This window comes from Aquarana catesbeiana, linkage group LG02 (assembly GCF_042186555.1).
Source record: "Aquarana catesbeiana isolate 2022-GZ linkage group LG02, ASM4218655v1, whole genome shotgun sequence".
In the NCBI taxonomy this organism is placed as follows: Eukaryota; Metazoa; Chordata; class Amphibia; order Anura; family Ranidae; genus Aquarana; species Aquarana catesbeiana.
In genome coordinates, this window is record NC_133325.1 from 503,046,166 (window position 1) to 503,063,547 (window position 17,382).

The following is a 17,382-nucleotide window of genomic DNA, read 5'->3' on the forward strand; positions in this document are numbered from 1 at the left end:
GGTCCCTCCTCTCCATTCTTAGATTACATTTTGATCATGGAAACTGTAGTATGACTTCTATAAATGGAGCAACTGGGAGGAAAAGGCGGGTATAGTTGGGCTGTCTTGATGAGAGTCTGTGACAGCCCCTTAGTTGTATTGACCCCTGCCCCACTGGAAGATTACAGCAGCACAGGTTGGGGAAGAAGGACAAAAGACGATTACTATTAAAAGAGTAATCAGCACAAGGGGCACATCCTACTGGCTGTAAATTATGTCCCTTGCACTGATTTTTCTGTTTTTACTTTTTGCTTCACTTAGGGTTTAACATTTCCCTTTATGCTAATTTCAAATGTCATTGTAGTTTTTTTTTATTTTGTGCAGACACAAATTGAAAGTCTTTACATTCCTTGCAAATGTGTTATCTGAGCTTCTAGGGTGTTGTTGTACTTTATAGCCTCATACACACTACTACTTTTTTTTTTGCTCAGCCCAGTGGGCTACATAGTTACATAGTTACATAATAGGTGAGGTTGAAAAAAGACACAAGTCCATCAAGTCCAACCTATGTGTGTGATTATATGTCAGTATTTCCTTGTATATCCCTGTATGTTGTGGTCGTTCAGGTGCTTATCTAATAGTTTTTTAAAACTATCGATGCCACCCGCTGAAACCACCGCCTGTGAAAGGGAATTCCACATCCTTGCCGCTCTTACAGTAAAGAACCCTCTATGTAGTTTAAGGTTAAACCTCTTTTCTTCTAATTTTTATGAGTGGCCACGTGTCTTATTAATCTCCCTTTCGTGAAAAAGTTTTATCCCTATTGTGGGGTCACCAGTACGGTATTTGTAAATTGAAATCATATCCCCTCTCAAGCGTCTCTTCTCCAGAGAGAATAAGTTCAGTGCTTGCAACCTTTCCTCATAACTAATATCCTCCAGACCCTTTATTAGCTTTGTTTCCCTTCTTTGTACTCGCTCCATTTCCAGTACATCCTTCCTGAGGACTGGTGCCCAGAACTGGACAGCATACTCCAGGTGCGGCCGGACCAGAGTCTTGTAGAGTGGGAGAATTATCGCTTTATCCCTGGAGTTAATCCCTTTTAAAATGCATGCTAATATTCTGTTTGCTTTATTAGCAGCAGCTTGGCATTACATGCCATTGCTGAGCCTATCATCTACTAGGACCACCAGGTCCTTTTCCATCCTAGATTCCCCCAGAGGTTCTCCCCTAGTGTATAGATTGCATTCATATTTTTGCCACCCAAATGCATTATTTTACATTTTTCTACATTGAACCTCATTTGCCATGTAGTTGCCCACCCCATTAATTTGATCAGATAATCTTGCAAGGTTTCCACATCCTGCAGAGAAGTTATTGCCCTGCTTAGCTTAGTATTGTCCGCAAATACAGAGATTGAACTGTTTATCCCATCCTCCAGGTCGTTTATGAACAAATTAAATAGGATTGGTCCCAGCACAGAACCCTGGGGAACCCCACTACCCACCCCTGACCATTCTGAGTACTCCCCATTTATCACCACCCTCTGAACTCGCCCTTGTAGCCAGTTTTCAATCCATGTACTCACCCTATGGTCCATGCCAACAGACCTTATTTTGTACAGTAAACGTTTATGGGGAACTGTGTCAAATGCTTTTGCAAAATCCAGATACACCATGTCTACGGGCCTTCCTTTATCTAGATGGAAACTCACCTCCTCATAGAAGGTTAATAGATTGGTTTTGCAAGAACGATTCTTCATGAATCCAGGCTGATTACTGCTAATGATACTGTTTTCATTACTAAAATCTTGTATATAGTGCCTTGTCATCCCCTCCAAGAGCTTGCATACTATTGATGTTAGGCTAACTGGTCTGTAATTCCCAGGGATGTATTTGGGGCCCTTTTTAAAAATATTGGTGCTAAATTGGCTTTTCTCCAATCTGCTGGTACCATTATAGTCAGTAGACTGTCAGTAAAAATTAGGAACAATGATCTGGCAATTACTTGACTGAGTTCCCTAAGTACCCTCAGGTGCAAGCTATCCGATCCCGGTGATTTATTAATGTTAAGTTTCCCAAGTCTAATTCTAATTCTGTCCTCTGTTAGCCATGAGGGTGCTTACTGTGATGTGTCACGAGGATAAACACTGCAGTTTTGGTTACTGAAGCCCCCCGAATCCCTCATGAAGACTGAGAAGAAGAATAAATTCAATACCTTCGCCATCTCCCCATCCTTTGTAACCAGATGTCCTTCCCCATTCTTAATGGGCCAATATGGTCTGTCCTCCCTTTTTTACTGTTTACATACTTAAAGAATTTCTTGGGATTTTTTTTGCTCTCCTCCGCTATGTGTCTTTCATGTTCTTTCTTAGCCATCCTTATTGCACCCTTACATTTATTGTTGCATTCTTTATAAAGTCTGAATGCTGATGATGATCCCTCAACATGTAACTAAAATCTCCGTTTTTAACCTGGACAGTTAAAACAGAAGTTTTATTTATTTTTGATGAAATTGTGCTGGGGGCACCGTTTTTACTATTTAGCTACAATGAACACTAATGTAAGAGAACACTACACTACTGACTACCACTGGAAAGGGGAAATACAACAACAACAAATTTAAGGGGTCTTTATCGCTGTCTACCAAAAAGGGGACATTACATTGACCATCTGTGTATGGGGCATTTCACCACTGACCACCAATGTGTGAGGACACTATCAAGCTGAACACCAACACAAGGGAATATTTTTCTAGTTATGTCTCTGCCCACCGATGCAATCAGCCATTACCGCATTGACAACCAAGGTCACTAAAAATCACTAATATAGAGGGTGCTTCTCCACCATAGGCGTTCCCAGAGGTTGTTCCAGGTGTGCCTGGGCACACCCTAATCATGTGTAGTGCCGATTCCCCCTACTGCCTTGGTGCCCCCCGCCCCACAGTGCTGCTGGCTTCCCTCCCCCCCCCCCAGCTGCTGTGGGGCATGTTTCAGGATGGAAAGCGGGGAAAGGGGCTAGTAAATATGTAATTTACTGGCCCCTTCCTTTTTTAAATGAACACAGTGAACACACTTGCTCACTGTGTCCACTCATAACTGAAGCATAGGAAACTATTACCACAAATGTAAGGAGACACATCAATACTGACAGCAAATGTAAGGGTACACTACACTGACCACTTTGCACATTAACTCAGACACTGCTCAGCAGTACATTGCCCTATCACTGTTACCTGTCAATCATCTTTATAATACTGTATGTCACATCTACTTCTCAGCTGCACAATGGCCCTGTCAATGCAGCCAACAACCCAGCTTATCCCTTTCATGCCTAAGCCCATTTCTGACATTTGGTGTTTACAAGTTAAAATCCGTATTTTTTGCTAGAAAATTACTTAGAACCCCCAAACATTATATATCTATTTCAGCAGAGAATCTAGAGAATAAAATGGAGATTGTTGCAATATTTTATGTCACACGGTATTTGTTCAGCGGTGTTTTAAACGCAACGTTTTGGGAAAAGAGACACTTTCATGAATTTTAAAAAATCGAAACAGTAAAGTTAGCCCAATTTTTTTCTACAATGTGAAAGATGATGTTATGCCAAGTAAATAGATACCAAACATGTCACACTTCATAATTGCACACACTCGTGGAATGGCAACAAACTATGGTACCTAAAAATCTCCATATGCAGTGCTTAAAATTTTTTTTACGGTTACCAGGTTAGAGTTACAGAGAAGGTCTAGTGCTAGAATTATTGCTCTCGCTCTAATGATCGCAGCGATATCTCACATTTGTGATTTGAACACCGTTTACATATGCGGGCGCGACTTCCGTATGCGTTTTCTTTGCTGCACGAGCTCGCGGGAACGGGGGAGCTTAAAAAAAAAAAATTCTTATTTATTTTATTGATTTTTATATTATTAAATTGTGTTTTAAAAAAATAAAATTTGATCACTTTTATTGCTGTCACAAGGAATGTAAACATCCCTTGTGACAGTAATAGGTGGTGACAGGTACTCTTTATGGAGGGATTGGGGTCTAAAAGACCCCCGATCCCTCCTTTGCATTTCAAAGTATTCAGATCGATGGATATGGAAATTATGAATGCTGTATATTTTTTTTAATCCGGCGCCATTGGCAGCTTTTAGCCGCATCGGTTGTTATCCCTGGAAAGCCGATCGCCCGCTCTAAAAAACGGTACCAGGATGATGCCTGCAGCTGCGGGCATCATCCCGGTATAACCCCCGAAAGCCAAGGCCGCATATATGCGTACATTTGGCGTGAAGGGGTTTTAATATAATACAATATCCTGAATAAAATTCAATCTGGACCTCATATGTTCTGCTTTTGGAATTTCTTCCACACCTAATGGCTTATCGCTGCTGGTGCTGGAGATGGGGGAGAGGTAAAAGGAGTGAAATGGAAGAAGGGAAGCGAGATAGGGGAAAAGGAGGTCGGGGGGGGGGGGGGGGTGGAGGGGGGAAAGAGGTGGGGGGGAGATGGAGGGGGTGAGAAGGAGGGGACGGGTCTCCTCTTACGGGTGTCACCTGGGTGCAGTCCGCACCCCTGTAGTGACGCCGCTGCTTCTCTGCAGTCCTTGCAATGTCCCTTCTGCCTGGGGGTAGTTCTGCCCCCCTGAAAAATGCCTCCCAAGGCAAACGCCTTGTTTGCCTTGCGGTAGATATGCTCCTGCATACAGTAAAGTGGTAAATTGGGAGCTTTTTTATATATGCGTAAATACATTTATCAAATACTATTAAATAGGGCTCCTCTTGAAAAAATGTACTTATGATTTTAAAACATTAAGAAAAATTCAGCACATAATATGAAAGTATTATAAAGAAGGCATAACTAGATGAATAGCATGGACAAATCTTACTGGCAAATGCAAGATTATATTGCTTATGATTTACCTGTGTCAACATAGCTGAGAACACACAATGTAATGGAGACGTTAACTTTCTGGTGGTAGAACTCCATTCTCAGTGAGCTGAAGAAACCATCAAGGGCAAACTTGGTGCTAGAATAAGGCACAGTGAGAGGTAATCCAACTTTACCTGCAGGGAAAAAACATGAAGCGGTTAATGGTAGTGAGGATTCTCTTTATGAACCTGTGCATCCAAAACAGATTCCACTGCACTGGGTGAAGTGAAGTCAGGGTTCAGATTCTCTCTGGGTCATTACAACTGCCCAGGATGTCAGTGCAGACCAAGCATAGTAATGGATCATTCTTGATTTTTCAGTTGAGCTTCCATATAGTTGTATGGAGGAAAAAAAAATACAGTCCAGAAGCTCAGCGGAAAAGTAAAACAAATCTAACTAGTGTTCCAAACAGTAGCAAAGCCTTGGTATGGCATTGGATCCTGGCTTCACTCATAGAGAGGCAAGAACTGAACTGAATATTTTGTGCTGGATTCCTGTCTCAGCTTTTCCAGGATCTGTAAAGATGCAATTTTTTTTCCCTGCAACTGCGGGTTGCAGGAAAAAAATCTCTTAATTCCCCCATCAACATTATCAGTCCCCTGCCGGGAGAGCACAATTCATTCAAAGTCCCACTTTTATTGTTCCTTTCAATGTTTATTGCTAGTGGCTGTATCCACTGGAAATAAACGCATGCTAAATATTGAAAATGCTGGTTGTGCGATGGATCAACTGGGGTACATTCACATAGTTGCCAACATTGTAAAAAAAAAATGTGGGACACTTTTGTGGCTGTAGGCGGAGCTGTCCAATAATTAGGGGGCGGGGCATTCACCAGCAGGCGTGGCCTATCAAAAACAGACAAGTGCGGCGCGCGAAGCGCGCCGCGCCGAAAAATGGGCGTGGTTTACGCGAAATTGTGGGCGTGGCTTAAATGGGCGTGGCTCTAGAGGGTGTGGTTAGAGTCTGAAATGAATGAGGGATGGAGAGGGGGGGAGAGAGGGGGAGAGAGAGGGAAATGACGGGACAGCAGCCCCAGATCCTACACAATAAAAATATGTGTATTCTAGAAAGTTTAACAATCAGCAGATAAAGATACTCCAAACACCTGGTGTTAATGCTTCAATCATCCCGGCACCATGGTTGTTATGGTGTCAGGATGATTGAAGCGCATTATTTCTATTATTACATTGTAATATAAAATGAAATCATTCAACTCACCATAATGCAGAATCAGTGGGATCCCTGAGCGTGTCACCTGCCACGTCGCCTGCCACCAGCCGTCCGTCCTTGCGTCAGATGTCCGAGCAGAGTCCGTCCTTGCATCAGATGTCCGAGCAGAGTCCGTCCTTGCATCAGGTGCCCCCAGCGGAGCCCCCCTCACACCAGGAGTCCCCGGCGGAGCCCCCCTCACATCAGAAGTCCCCAGCGGAGCCCCCCTCACATCAAGAGTCCCCAGCGGAGCCCCCCTCACATCAGGAGTCCCCGGCGGAGCCCCCCCTCACACCAGGAGTCCCCGGCGGAGCCCCCCTCACATCAGAAGTCCCCAGCGGAGCCCCCCTCACACCAGGAGTCCCCGGCGGAGCCCCCCCTCACATCAGGAGTCCCCGGCGGAGCCCCCCCTCACATCAGGAGTCCCCGGCGGAGCCCCCCCTCACATCAGGAGTCCCCGGCGGAGCCCCCCCTCACATCAGGAGTCCCCGGCGGAGCTCCCCCTCACATCAGGTGTCCCCAGTGCCCCCGCCTCACATCAGGTGTCCCCAGTGCCCCCCCCCTCACATCAGGTGTCCCCAGTGCCCCCCCACTCACATCAGGTGTCCCCAGTGCCCCCCCCACTCACATCAGGTGTCCCCAGTGCCCCCCCTCACATCAGGTGTCCCCAGTGCCCCCCCCCCACTCACATCAGGTGTCCCCAGTGCCCCCCCCCTCACATCAGGTGTCCCCAGTGCCCCCCGCCACTCACATCAGGTGTCCCCAGTGCCCCCCCCCCACTCACATCAGGTGTCCCCAGTGCCCCCCCCCGCACATCAGGTGTCCCCAGTGCCCCCCCCACTCACATCAGGTGTCCCCAGTGCCCCCCCCCTCACATCAGGTGTCCCCAGTGCCCCCCCCACTCACATCAGGTGTCCCCCCCTCACATCAGGTGTCCCCAGTGCCCCCCCCACTCACATCAGGTGTCCCCCACTCACATCAGGTGTCCCCCACTCACATCAGGTGTCCCCAGTGCCCCCCCCACTCACATCAGGTGTCCCCAGTGCCCCCCCCCCACTCACATCAGGTGTCCCCAGTGCCCCCCCCCACTCACATCAGGTGTCCCCCACTCACATCAGGTGTCCCCAGTGCCCCCCCCTCACATCAGGTGTCCCCCCCTCACATCAGGTGTCCCCAGTGCCCCCCCCTCACATCAGGTGTCCCCAGTGCCCCCCCCCTCACATCAGGTGTCCCCAGTGCCCCCCCCACTCACATCAGGTGTCCCCAATGCCCCCCCCCACTCACATCAGGTGTCCCCAGTGCCCCCCCCCACTCACATCAGGTGTCCCCTGTGCCCCCCCCCACTCACATCGTGTCCCACAGCGGTGCGCGCGCTCACCCCCCACCTAGAACCCCCGCCCCTTTCCATAACAGACTGGCAGCGGGGCGGGGGGTAGGCGGGGCGAGGCGGAGCGGGGCGGGCCGAGGCGGGGCGAGGCGGAGCGGAGCGGGCCGAGGCGGGGCGGGCCGAGGCAGGCCGAGGCGGAGCGGGGCGGGCCGAGGCGGGGCGGGCCGAGGCGGAGCGGGGCAGGGGGTGGGCGGCGACGCAGAAGCTTCATCTAGCCCCCCCCCCAGCCGTCTTCCTGAACTCCAACAAAATGGCGGCCGGCGGAGACAATGTCTCCGCCGGCCGCCGACCTCTAGCGGCGGCGGCGGCGGTTTCAAAAACCGGAACCGAATTTTTCGGGACATTTTCCGGGACGCCACAAATCCGGGAATGAAGTCCAAGTCCCGGGAATGTCCCGGGAAATTCGGGACAGTTGGCAGCTATGCATTCAGCTTGCCCATACTGTATATGGTTCGAATCTCGCCCAGTTCCTGCTGAACTGGCTGAGATTTAAAAGCATCTACGACTTCAGTAACATCACCAACGCCTAGGCAAAGAGGACTGGAAGCTGTAGTCTAAGGCAGGTCATAGATGGTGCAATACTCTTTCCTGCAGCTACAGGTTGCAGGAAAAAAAAAAATCGTACAATTCTTCCATCAACACAGTCTGTGTTGATGGGCGAATCTCTCCTGTGGAGCAATTGTGTTCTCCCTGCTATAGCTATAGCAGCTAGCAATAATCGCATCCTTAAAATCCAACATGCTGTTTGTACCCAAGTCGATCGATGGGCACATTCAGCCGGTCCCTGCTGAAGGTAAATATATTTTACAGGAGTTTTATAGGAGTAGGGGAGAAGGGGGGGGTTACTAAAACTGCTTGAGACATGTCACTTTTTTCTTAAGTTGCTTGTTCTTTTAGCTGTGGCAGTTATGGGCAGTTTAGGTAGCTGGTCTACTTTATGACATCATCTGCATTCTAAAATCTTGTCTCTGAGCTCCTGAGAATTGCCAGTGTCTTCTAGTTCATTCTAGTTTTGCATGTATTTTTCCTTTATTTAGCTGCATTTGTCTGTTGTACTTGGATCAAGCCTTCTTGCCATAAACCTTGTGTTGTTTTTGCCAAAGGCAAAGGGACCAGGAACACAGAGCAAAGTATCCTTCAGTTTCTATGTTCTTTACATAGTAATGGAGTAGTTTGCCTTATTCGTTAATTTAATTTGTTTATTTGTGCCTTGAGTAGGGTTGCCACCTTTTGTTCAAACCAAACTCAAATGCCGCGTACACACGAGCGGACTTTTCAACCGGACTGGTCTGATGGACCGAATCCGGCGGACAATCCGACCGTGTGTGGGCTCTATCGGACCTGCAGTGGACTTTTTCGGTCGAAAATCTGACGGACTTTAGATTTGGAACATGTTTCAAATCTTGACCAGTGTAGTCTAAATGTCCCCTTCATTCTTATCGCTGTTACCCACTTATACTCCAACCCATACCTTACCCACCTCAAATAATGAGACCACACTTATATTTTATGGAGTAAAATGGCCATAACAGCCTATTTTATTAAAACAAACCAACTAAATAACTCCAAACCACTATATATATATATTTTATATATATATATATATATATATATAAATATAATAAACAATAACATAACCTGTTAACCCCAGTCTGATGGTCTCTGACGGTGACCCACCTTTTAACCACGTATAACCACATACCACACCAATGCACTGTGGGACCTTTTCCAAACTGATAGGCCTCCAGCTGTGACCGCTCGGAGACAACCCCTTCCCACAGTGCAACCATTCCAGTATTCCATCCACCGTTCAGGAATACACCGGAAATCTTCGGAAATTCACGCACTGCCTCAACAGGGCACACCCTAGACCCAGGTAATGCGAACAGCGACACATCCACACCCTTACCCTGGTGATCAGTTTTTGACCTGCGCAGCCGCAAACACACTCTATCCACCTCCACCTGCACATCTTGCTCTCAACAGGCCCACTGCCAAACACTTTGATGGGCTGACCAACTCCCCTATCTGAAAAAACCCCAAAAATGCTAGCGAGAACACCACTGTAAACAGCAACGCTTCATACCGTGATTTACATATTGAACCCAACATCGCACATACGGACCCCAGGTTCGCAAAAGTGACAGGCCGTCTCACATCCTTCCACATATGCTGTTTTCGATAACCCTTTATGGCCTGCTTCACCCAAAATCTTTTTTCCAGTCCTCCCCTCCCATTAATTTGAAAAGAAACGATAAGCCATTTTTTTATCGATGGAAGAGACCGAAAAAACATTTTTCAATGTTCCTAGCTACAAAATACAATACCAGTAACCGCCCATCAGACCCCATTTTCCCAGCCCCTGCCTCCTGTACCAACCCTGACCATTCTTTCCATACCTTCGCGTAGGCTGACCAAGTGGACTGACTTAGACTGCCGAATCCATCCCGCGGTGACTCCAAGGGCAGCTCCCAAATCCAGTCCGGGCAAGGAACTCCTTCCTTTTGTGCACCCGGAGCCAGCTCCCTGAACTTGTCCCACTGAAATCGAGACAAGGAGTCAGCTAGCGACTTGTCGATGCCCAGGATGTGCACCGCATTAATCTCAAACACCTCAACACCAGTTTCCGCAAAAGCCATATAACTGGTTGTGGTGACGCAGACATGCGATTGACCACCTGCACTACTCCCATGTTGTCACAATTTATTCTCAACTTTAGATTCTGGCATGCCTCCCCCCACAGTTCCAAAGCCAGCACCACTGGAAAAGTTCCAGTCGCACTAAAAGGAACCCCGCCCTCTACCAAGACTGCGGCCAGGGTTCCACGCTCCACTGCCCTTGGAAAAAATGCACCATAGCCCGTGGAGCCTGCAGCATCTGTAACCAGCTCTACATCGAAATTACTCACCGGGCCAGACATCCACACCGCCCTGCCATTGTATGAGACTAAAAACTCATACCACACCTTTAAATCCTCCCTGTGTTCCCCCGTCAGGCGAATAAAGTGAGTCGGGGCCTTTACCCCCGCGGTGGCTGCTGACAGCCGTCGGCAAAAACCTGCCCCATGGGGATGATCCTGCAGGCAAAATTCAACTTACCCAGCAACGACTGCAGAGTCCTCAACTGAACTTTCTGCAGTCCATGGATTTCCCGAATTTCCTTCTGCAAGTCCTCCAACTTACCTCTGGGCAAGCGGCACTCCATCGCCATTGAGTCTATTACTATCCCCAAAAGCTAAGTTCAGCCGTTGGGCCTTCCGTTCTTTCTGCGGCCAATGGTATACCAAACCTGCCTGCGATGTGCTGCAACGTGGAAAGTAGAATCGCACACACAGAGGAAGCAGGGGGGCCTATACCCAAAAAGTCATCCAAATAATGTATGACTGAACCTAAGCCGGAAACCTCCCTAATCACCCACTCCAAAAACGAGCTGAAAGCCTTGAACATGGCACATGAAATCAAAAGAAGTGTAGGACACTGTGCACGCTTCCGGGTCAATAACATCATTGACCGAACCCCCTTTTGGAAAAGATAAGTGGTGTATCAAGCGAAACTTGTTCGGTCCTTCTTGGGCACCACCCCCAATGGTGACACCACCAAATCCTGCCAGGGTTTGTTGGAAAACGGCCCCCCCCATGTGCCCCATGGCCACTTCTCTTCCCAATTTGTCCTCCACCACCCCCGGATGCTGTAAAGCAGATGTCAGATTCCTTGCCTTTGGCGGAACGGGATCTTAAAACCGTCCTGAAACCCCGAAGCCAATAACTTTGCCGCTTCCCTGTCCGGATACTTACTTAGAAAAGGAAGCATTCTTTCCACCCTCACCGGCGTCGTCCCTCTTTTGAGCAGAGTCACCGGCACGCTTCCCTCTCTTAAAACACCTGGACAATGTATGGGCTCCCCCTTACCCAGAGCACTCGTGCTTGAACTTGTATGCTGCTCCAAATTTACAGGAGCCCTCATTGCACTGCCAGCATACACGGTATAAGCCTGTACCTCCTTCTTTCCTCGTTCTCCTTCTTGGAATCATCAGGTTTCACCCTGTCCAAGTTAATTTTTTCCAGTGGCAGTAGCGAAAAATCTCCACATACTCGCCCTTGTAAATCTTATCCCAGACTTCCTTTTTTAGATGAGCTCCCAGCGGGCCCTCGAAGTAGAGGTATACCTCTCACTTCGCCGAATCCGCAGTCCTGACCATATTGGTCCTCTCCGCCTTCTCCGTATCCCCTTTTTCCCCTGCCTTCTCGGTGACCACTCCTACCCCTGACTGCACGGGTATCGGAGCTGCCGGGGGCATCTCCACCCCAGATCCCCCAGTTCCTCCAGCCACTGCCTCAAATCTACCTAACAACGCCCGCAGGCCCTCCAATAAATCCGTCAGCTGCGTACCGGACCCCGCACTGGCAGGCCTGTGCCCTGCCCCCTGCTGGCCCAGCGTGTCCCCCCCTGACTGTATCAAAGGAACTGCTGGCCTAACCGTACCCGCAGCTACCACCCCTAACACATCCTGCAATGCATCAGACAAAGACAAATTAACCATTGACTTACCGGGCTGACGAGGAGCTCCCCCAACAGCCGCCACGTTGCTCTCCATCGCTGTACTAGTGGTTCCTCCTCCCCTGATGCTTTCCCTTCTGACCTCTCGTCCTGTTCCAGGATGGGTGGCATAGCAAGCCCCCCGGGAGATCCCTATGGCCGTGGTGCTTGGCAGTTGTGGGGCCCGCTTCACCCCCGAAATTCCTCCTTCTCCAGACCGGCGTCACTGACCTGACCTGGCGATGCCCTGTCTGTCATGTGTTGTTCTTCCTCCGCCATCTTGTCCCACCGAGCGCCGTCCCGGTAGGCTCCGCCCCCTCACCGACTTCCCGATCTCCCGCTCCACCACCTCCGTGTCTCTGCTCGGCTCTCCTTCCCTCATCATCTCCCCCCTCTGATCGCTGTGTGCGGATGGGGATGCCGCCCTGCTTCCTGACCCACGATGTCCGTGCGGGGAACCGGCGCCATGCTGGCCCGTGGCCCCACCCACCGGATTAGGCAGTCGGCGTGTGGACCACCCAGGGCCTGCTGAAAGCTGTGGCTGATGCTGTTTTGCCGGGGGAAGCGATCGCTCCTCTGTCGGGCTTCTGGGGAGGCGAATGGGTCTAGATGCAGGCCCTGGTGAAAAGCACACCGGAGGCCGCGACCTCCGCGCACGATGGGACACCTCACCTGACGGGGATCCGTCTGCCTCGTCCTCCATGAGCTCCGCGCCTGTCTCTGCAGCCACTCTGGTATTGCTTCAATCTCTGCCATCGTGGAGGAGCAGTGAGAAAAACTGCCTCCTCCTGTAAGTTCATCTTCACACTGACCCTTTGCACCACCCCCTCTATAAATATAACCACTCCCCTTTGGCAAAAACTTCTTTCTTACCTTCCCCTTTCTTGCCACTCCCATTACTCCTTTCCACATTAACCCCATATGTGTCTCCCTTAGACACACTGTCATGCCAGGCCCTACACTATCCCTCCTTGCAGTCCTTTCCGTTCCGGGCCTCACTTTCCGGTCGAAAAATCCGATTGTCTGTATGTTAGTGCGACGGACGAAAACCCACGATACCCACGCTAGGGCAGCTATTGGCTACTGGCTATCAACTTCCTTATTTTAGTCCGGTTGTATGTCATCACGTACGAATCTATCGGACTTTGGTGTGGTCATGTGTAGGCAAGTCCGTTCATTCGGAAGTCCATCGAAAGTCCGTCGGAGAGACCGTCGGACCAGTCCGGTCGAAAAGTCTGCCTGTGTGTACACGGCAAAACACTTTTGTGGCACAGGGCAATTTTTTTTTTTTTTTTTTGCAGTAAACACTATAGGATTATAAAATACCTGGGACACATTTGGGTGCCCCAAGGAGAGTAGTAATGTAGCGCACAGAGCGCGCCAGTGGATGTGACCAAATTGCTCTTGCTGACATCATCTCCCCACCCTTCAGTGATGCCAAAACCTGCCCCCATGCAGCCACCCGCAGCGGCATCAGATTTGTGTATGACTATATCAGATACTTGGGAAGCCACAGCCTGTTCTGAATAATGTCTCAGGGTTTTAGGTGGACTGAAACCCGGACACATGATTCAAAACCTAGACTGTCTGGGTGAATCCTGGACAGGTGGCAGCCCTAGCCTTGAGTCCATTTATTTTTTCCTCATTCTAACTTTCCTAAGTAGAGGTGTACTTTATTTGTGATAATACATACTGGTGCATCAGGGTATGATGAAGTATGACAAAGTACATTTTGGACAAAAAGAAAAATTTACCAGAAACAAGTGTGCACTCAAGTTCTAACTTCACAGGTCACATGCTTATTACAGGTCAGAACTAGCAGAACAGCCCTGGAATAATCACACTTTAAAAACAAAAGATTATTGCCAGCTTCCATATTTTTGTTGTCGTTGTTTCACTCTAATGACCTTTAAAGCGGCGTTCCAGTCATTTGTTTGATTATTAAAAGTCAGCAGGTACAAAAACTGTAGATGCTGGTTTTTAACAAACAGCCACCCTGTCCCCTGATCCAGCTGTGCACTCACCGTAGCCGTGTTCTCCCCATGTCCTCCCTCGGCGGTGCCGGCATCTCTACTATAGGCAACCCGCTGTGACAGCTTGCGGCTTCACAGCCGGGTGCCCACTGCGGATGTGCGAGCGGCGCTGCGCTCTTTGACTGGCCCAAATTCTTCTAGGACCTGTCATATGTCCCAGAAGACTTCGGGAGGAAGAGATTCTGCTTCTGATTGCCTAGACAACTGGAAAAGAAGTGGGAACAGGTACCTGTCAAATTCGGGTACCTGCCCCCCCCTCCTCCCCAAAAGCTCAGTTTTACAAACAGGAGGCGGGAGGAGGCCTTAAAGCGGATGTTCCACTTTTGGGTGGAACTCCGCTTTAATATTTAACATTTGTCTACAACACTTGATCTCATATCGTTTGTCCTCTTTTTTTCCCCTTCCCAAACTCTAGAAATCTGCATGTATATTCTGGAACCGATAGCCTCATCCTGGCTATTACAATTTCCTAAAACAGACCAAACATGTTTATGTTCATTAAGCACTGAACTCATATTTTATAAATTTGCAAGTACCAGCAAGGGAGGAGACCACCACAATATTGCCACCACTTGCTTTAAGCATAGGAAGAGCCTCCACCGTCATAGTCGCATAACTTAAAAAGTTAATTTCCAGTAGTTTCCTTATATGGTCCACATCTCCATCGAAGAAACCAAAGTATGTGTAACCAATGTGGTTCAAAATGAGCATGTCCAGGCCACCTATTCATAAAGAAAAAAGTCAGTGCAATGCTATTGAAAATACGACTTGAAGTAATTGATACTGTTAATAAAGTGGATCTGTCAACAATCAAAATCAACATTAATCAGTAGGAAAAAATTAGGGTTGCACCGATACTGATATTTTATCGGCGAGTACAATTACCGATACTTTCGGTCAAGTACTCACTGATACCGAGTGGTGCATTTTGAGCTAATACAAAATGAATGTGCTTAAGCCTGGGTTCCCACTATTGCGATGCAGTAACCAGAGCGATTCCAGTGCCTGTTCCCGCATCCCCCTCACAAACAGTTCACACTCTGCGAACTGCTGCCGGTGTCAATACAAAGTTAATGACACCCCCAGATTGGTTCGCAGATCGCAGTGCGAACTGTGAATTCAGGCAGGAATCAGATTGCATGGGTGTGAACACTCATGCGATCCAATTCCAGTGCAGGAAAAAAAAGGTTCCTGCAGCATTTTCGTGTGAACGCGATTCGAGTTCAGCCATACAAACTGTATGGCTGAATTGGCATCGCACAGACATCGCATGTGATCTACACAGCAATGCGGTGCAAATCATATGCAATGTCTGTGTTCGCAATAGTGTGAATCCAGGCTAAATCACACTGCAAAGAATGGCATGCAATTTGAACAGGAATGCAGTGCGATTCCCGTCCGAATTGCATGCTGTTTCTTCTACTGCTCCTGTGTGAACCCAGGCTTGTCATAGTGATTTCAGTTCACACAGGAGCGGTGCAGGAAACCGCATGTGATTCGGACAAGAATTGCACCACATTCCTGTTCAAATTGCATGCCATTCTTTGCAATGCGCTTTGAGCCCATACATTTTATATGGGCTCAAATCACACCGCAAAGGTATCAGAACATTTTCAAGAATACAAGTACTTGTAAACACGGTATTGGTATCAGTGCAACCCTAAAAAGAATCAATATCAACAAATCAAATTATTATTATTAAAAAATATTACACCCATGCGATCCTCCCATTCTGCAAATTGCGCTGCTTTTTACAAACTGATTGCAGGGTGTCATTAACTTTCATACACGTGAACAGGTTGCGATTTTGATGTGGTGCAAATTTGCTGTGAATTCGCAACGCATCTATTGTAAACCGGCCCTGTTTGTGCTCCAGAGCAATTTTATCATTTAAGCAATGGGCCTAATAGTTCATACATATATAATTTCATTTCAATATATTTGTTAGTTTTGACTTTGCAAAATAGCAAAACATACATAGAAAAAACAAGTATCCATAATTATGTGATCAATAAACAAGAAAAAGTACAGTATGGACATTGTAGTGCCTTTGTTCACCTATCAGTGAGTATGAAAGATACAACAATTTGGCAAGATTATAGCTTGAAATACTAAACCTTAAAAAATGCTTTTCATATGTTTTCTTTGCATTGTAATACTTTCAATTCTTAAAAAAAGAATGCAGAACAAAAGAAATACAAAACCTAGGATGGTATTAGAGATGGCATGAGCCCGAAACTAACTGACGGTCAGTATCCGAGAGGAGAGAGAAGAGAAAAACAAAGAAAAGGATGAAAATAAGAAAGACCATAGTTGTGACATAAGATGGAGAAGAAGGGGGGAGGGGAGAAAGGAAGGACACATTTATATATATTTTAAAGGAAATAAGGTACAATCAAAGTAAAACAGTAAAAAAAAGCCTTTTCAATTTGACCATTGAAAACTTTAAAACAAGTGCCAATTTTATTCTGCAAGATATCTCATTTATCATGACACCAAAATAATGTTTCTAGTACAAAGAGAAATTCTGCATAGCATTGTGATTGTGGAGAAGCTTAGCTATAAGCGATTTTTAAAAAAATATCCAATCCTGTGCAGGAAAACTGAAAAACTGGATTTTTGCTCACACATTATTGGATAGCATAGCCTAACCTCATTTACTACACTAAGGCTGGGTTGACACCTATGCAAATTGGATGTGGGTTTCCCCGCATCCAATTTGCATGACAGGAGATATGACTGGCTCTCTATAGAGCTGGTTCACACATCTCCGTGGCGGCTCTGGAGAGGCTTGCACAGGAACGCTGTGTGCCTTTGGCTCCGTTTCAGGGCCGAATTCAGGCAAAAATTGCACCACAAAAAATTGAAATGGAGAACAGGGATGCACCGAACCCCCTGCTGTGAGCCGCATCCGTCATAGGTGTGAACCCAGCCTGAATGAAAATTCACGTTGCTTAGGTCATGCTAACAGCAGCAACTAGATACACGTATCAGTTTGTTTACATATTTACAAACAGTTGTTTGCAATGATCAGCAACTCTGATCAGTGCCTCAGCTGTAAAACGGAAAGCTTCTCCCAGCTGCTACATACATGGGCTCCGGACTGTAGGAACTACTAGGTACATTCACCTTCCAAAGTTACATCACAAAACACTGGAAGAAAGTGATCTGTTTAAGTAAATTGTTATTGGGTGTAACATTAAGATAAGATCAATTTGGATTTGCACTGACGTGACATAAGAGTGACATTTTCACTGGTTTACTCCTAAAGTTCTGAATGATATTTTGCTGGGTAACACGAGTATTTCA

At 47.4% G+C, this 17,382-nt stretch overlaps 1 protein-coding gene and 1 long non-coding RNA gene across 2 annotated transcripts in view; one reads left to right on the plus strand and one right to left on the minus strand.

The window, feature by feature from the left end:
* LOC141128463 (uncharacterized) overlaps positions 1-17,382 on the plus strand; it is a 35,118-nt gene that overhangs the window by 13,038 nt on the left and 4,698 nt on the right. The window lies entirely within an intron of this gene.
* Positions 1-17,382, minus strand: part of HSD11B1 (hydroxysteroid 11-beta dehydrogenase 1) — a 96,106-nt gene that overhangs the window by 6,712 nt on the left and 72,012 nt on the right. Inside the window, exons 4-5 of the mRNA XM_073615761.1 lie at positions 14,610-14,795; positions 4,900-5,043 (exon numbers count right to left, since the gene is read on the minus strand). Of these exons, the coding sequence (XP_073471862.1) occupies positions 4,900-5,043; positions 14,610-14,795 (330 nt within the window). The remainder of the gene's footprint in view (positions 1-4,899; positions 5,044-14,609; positions 14,796-17,382) is intronic.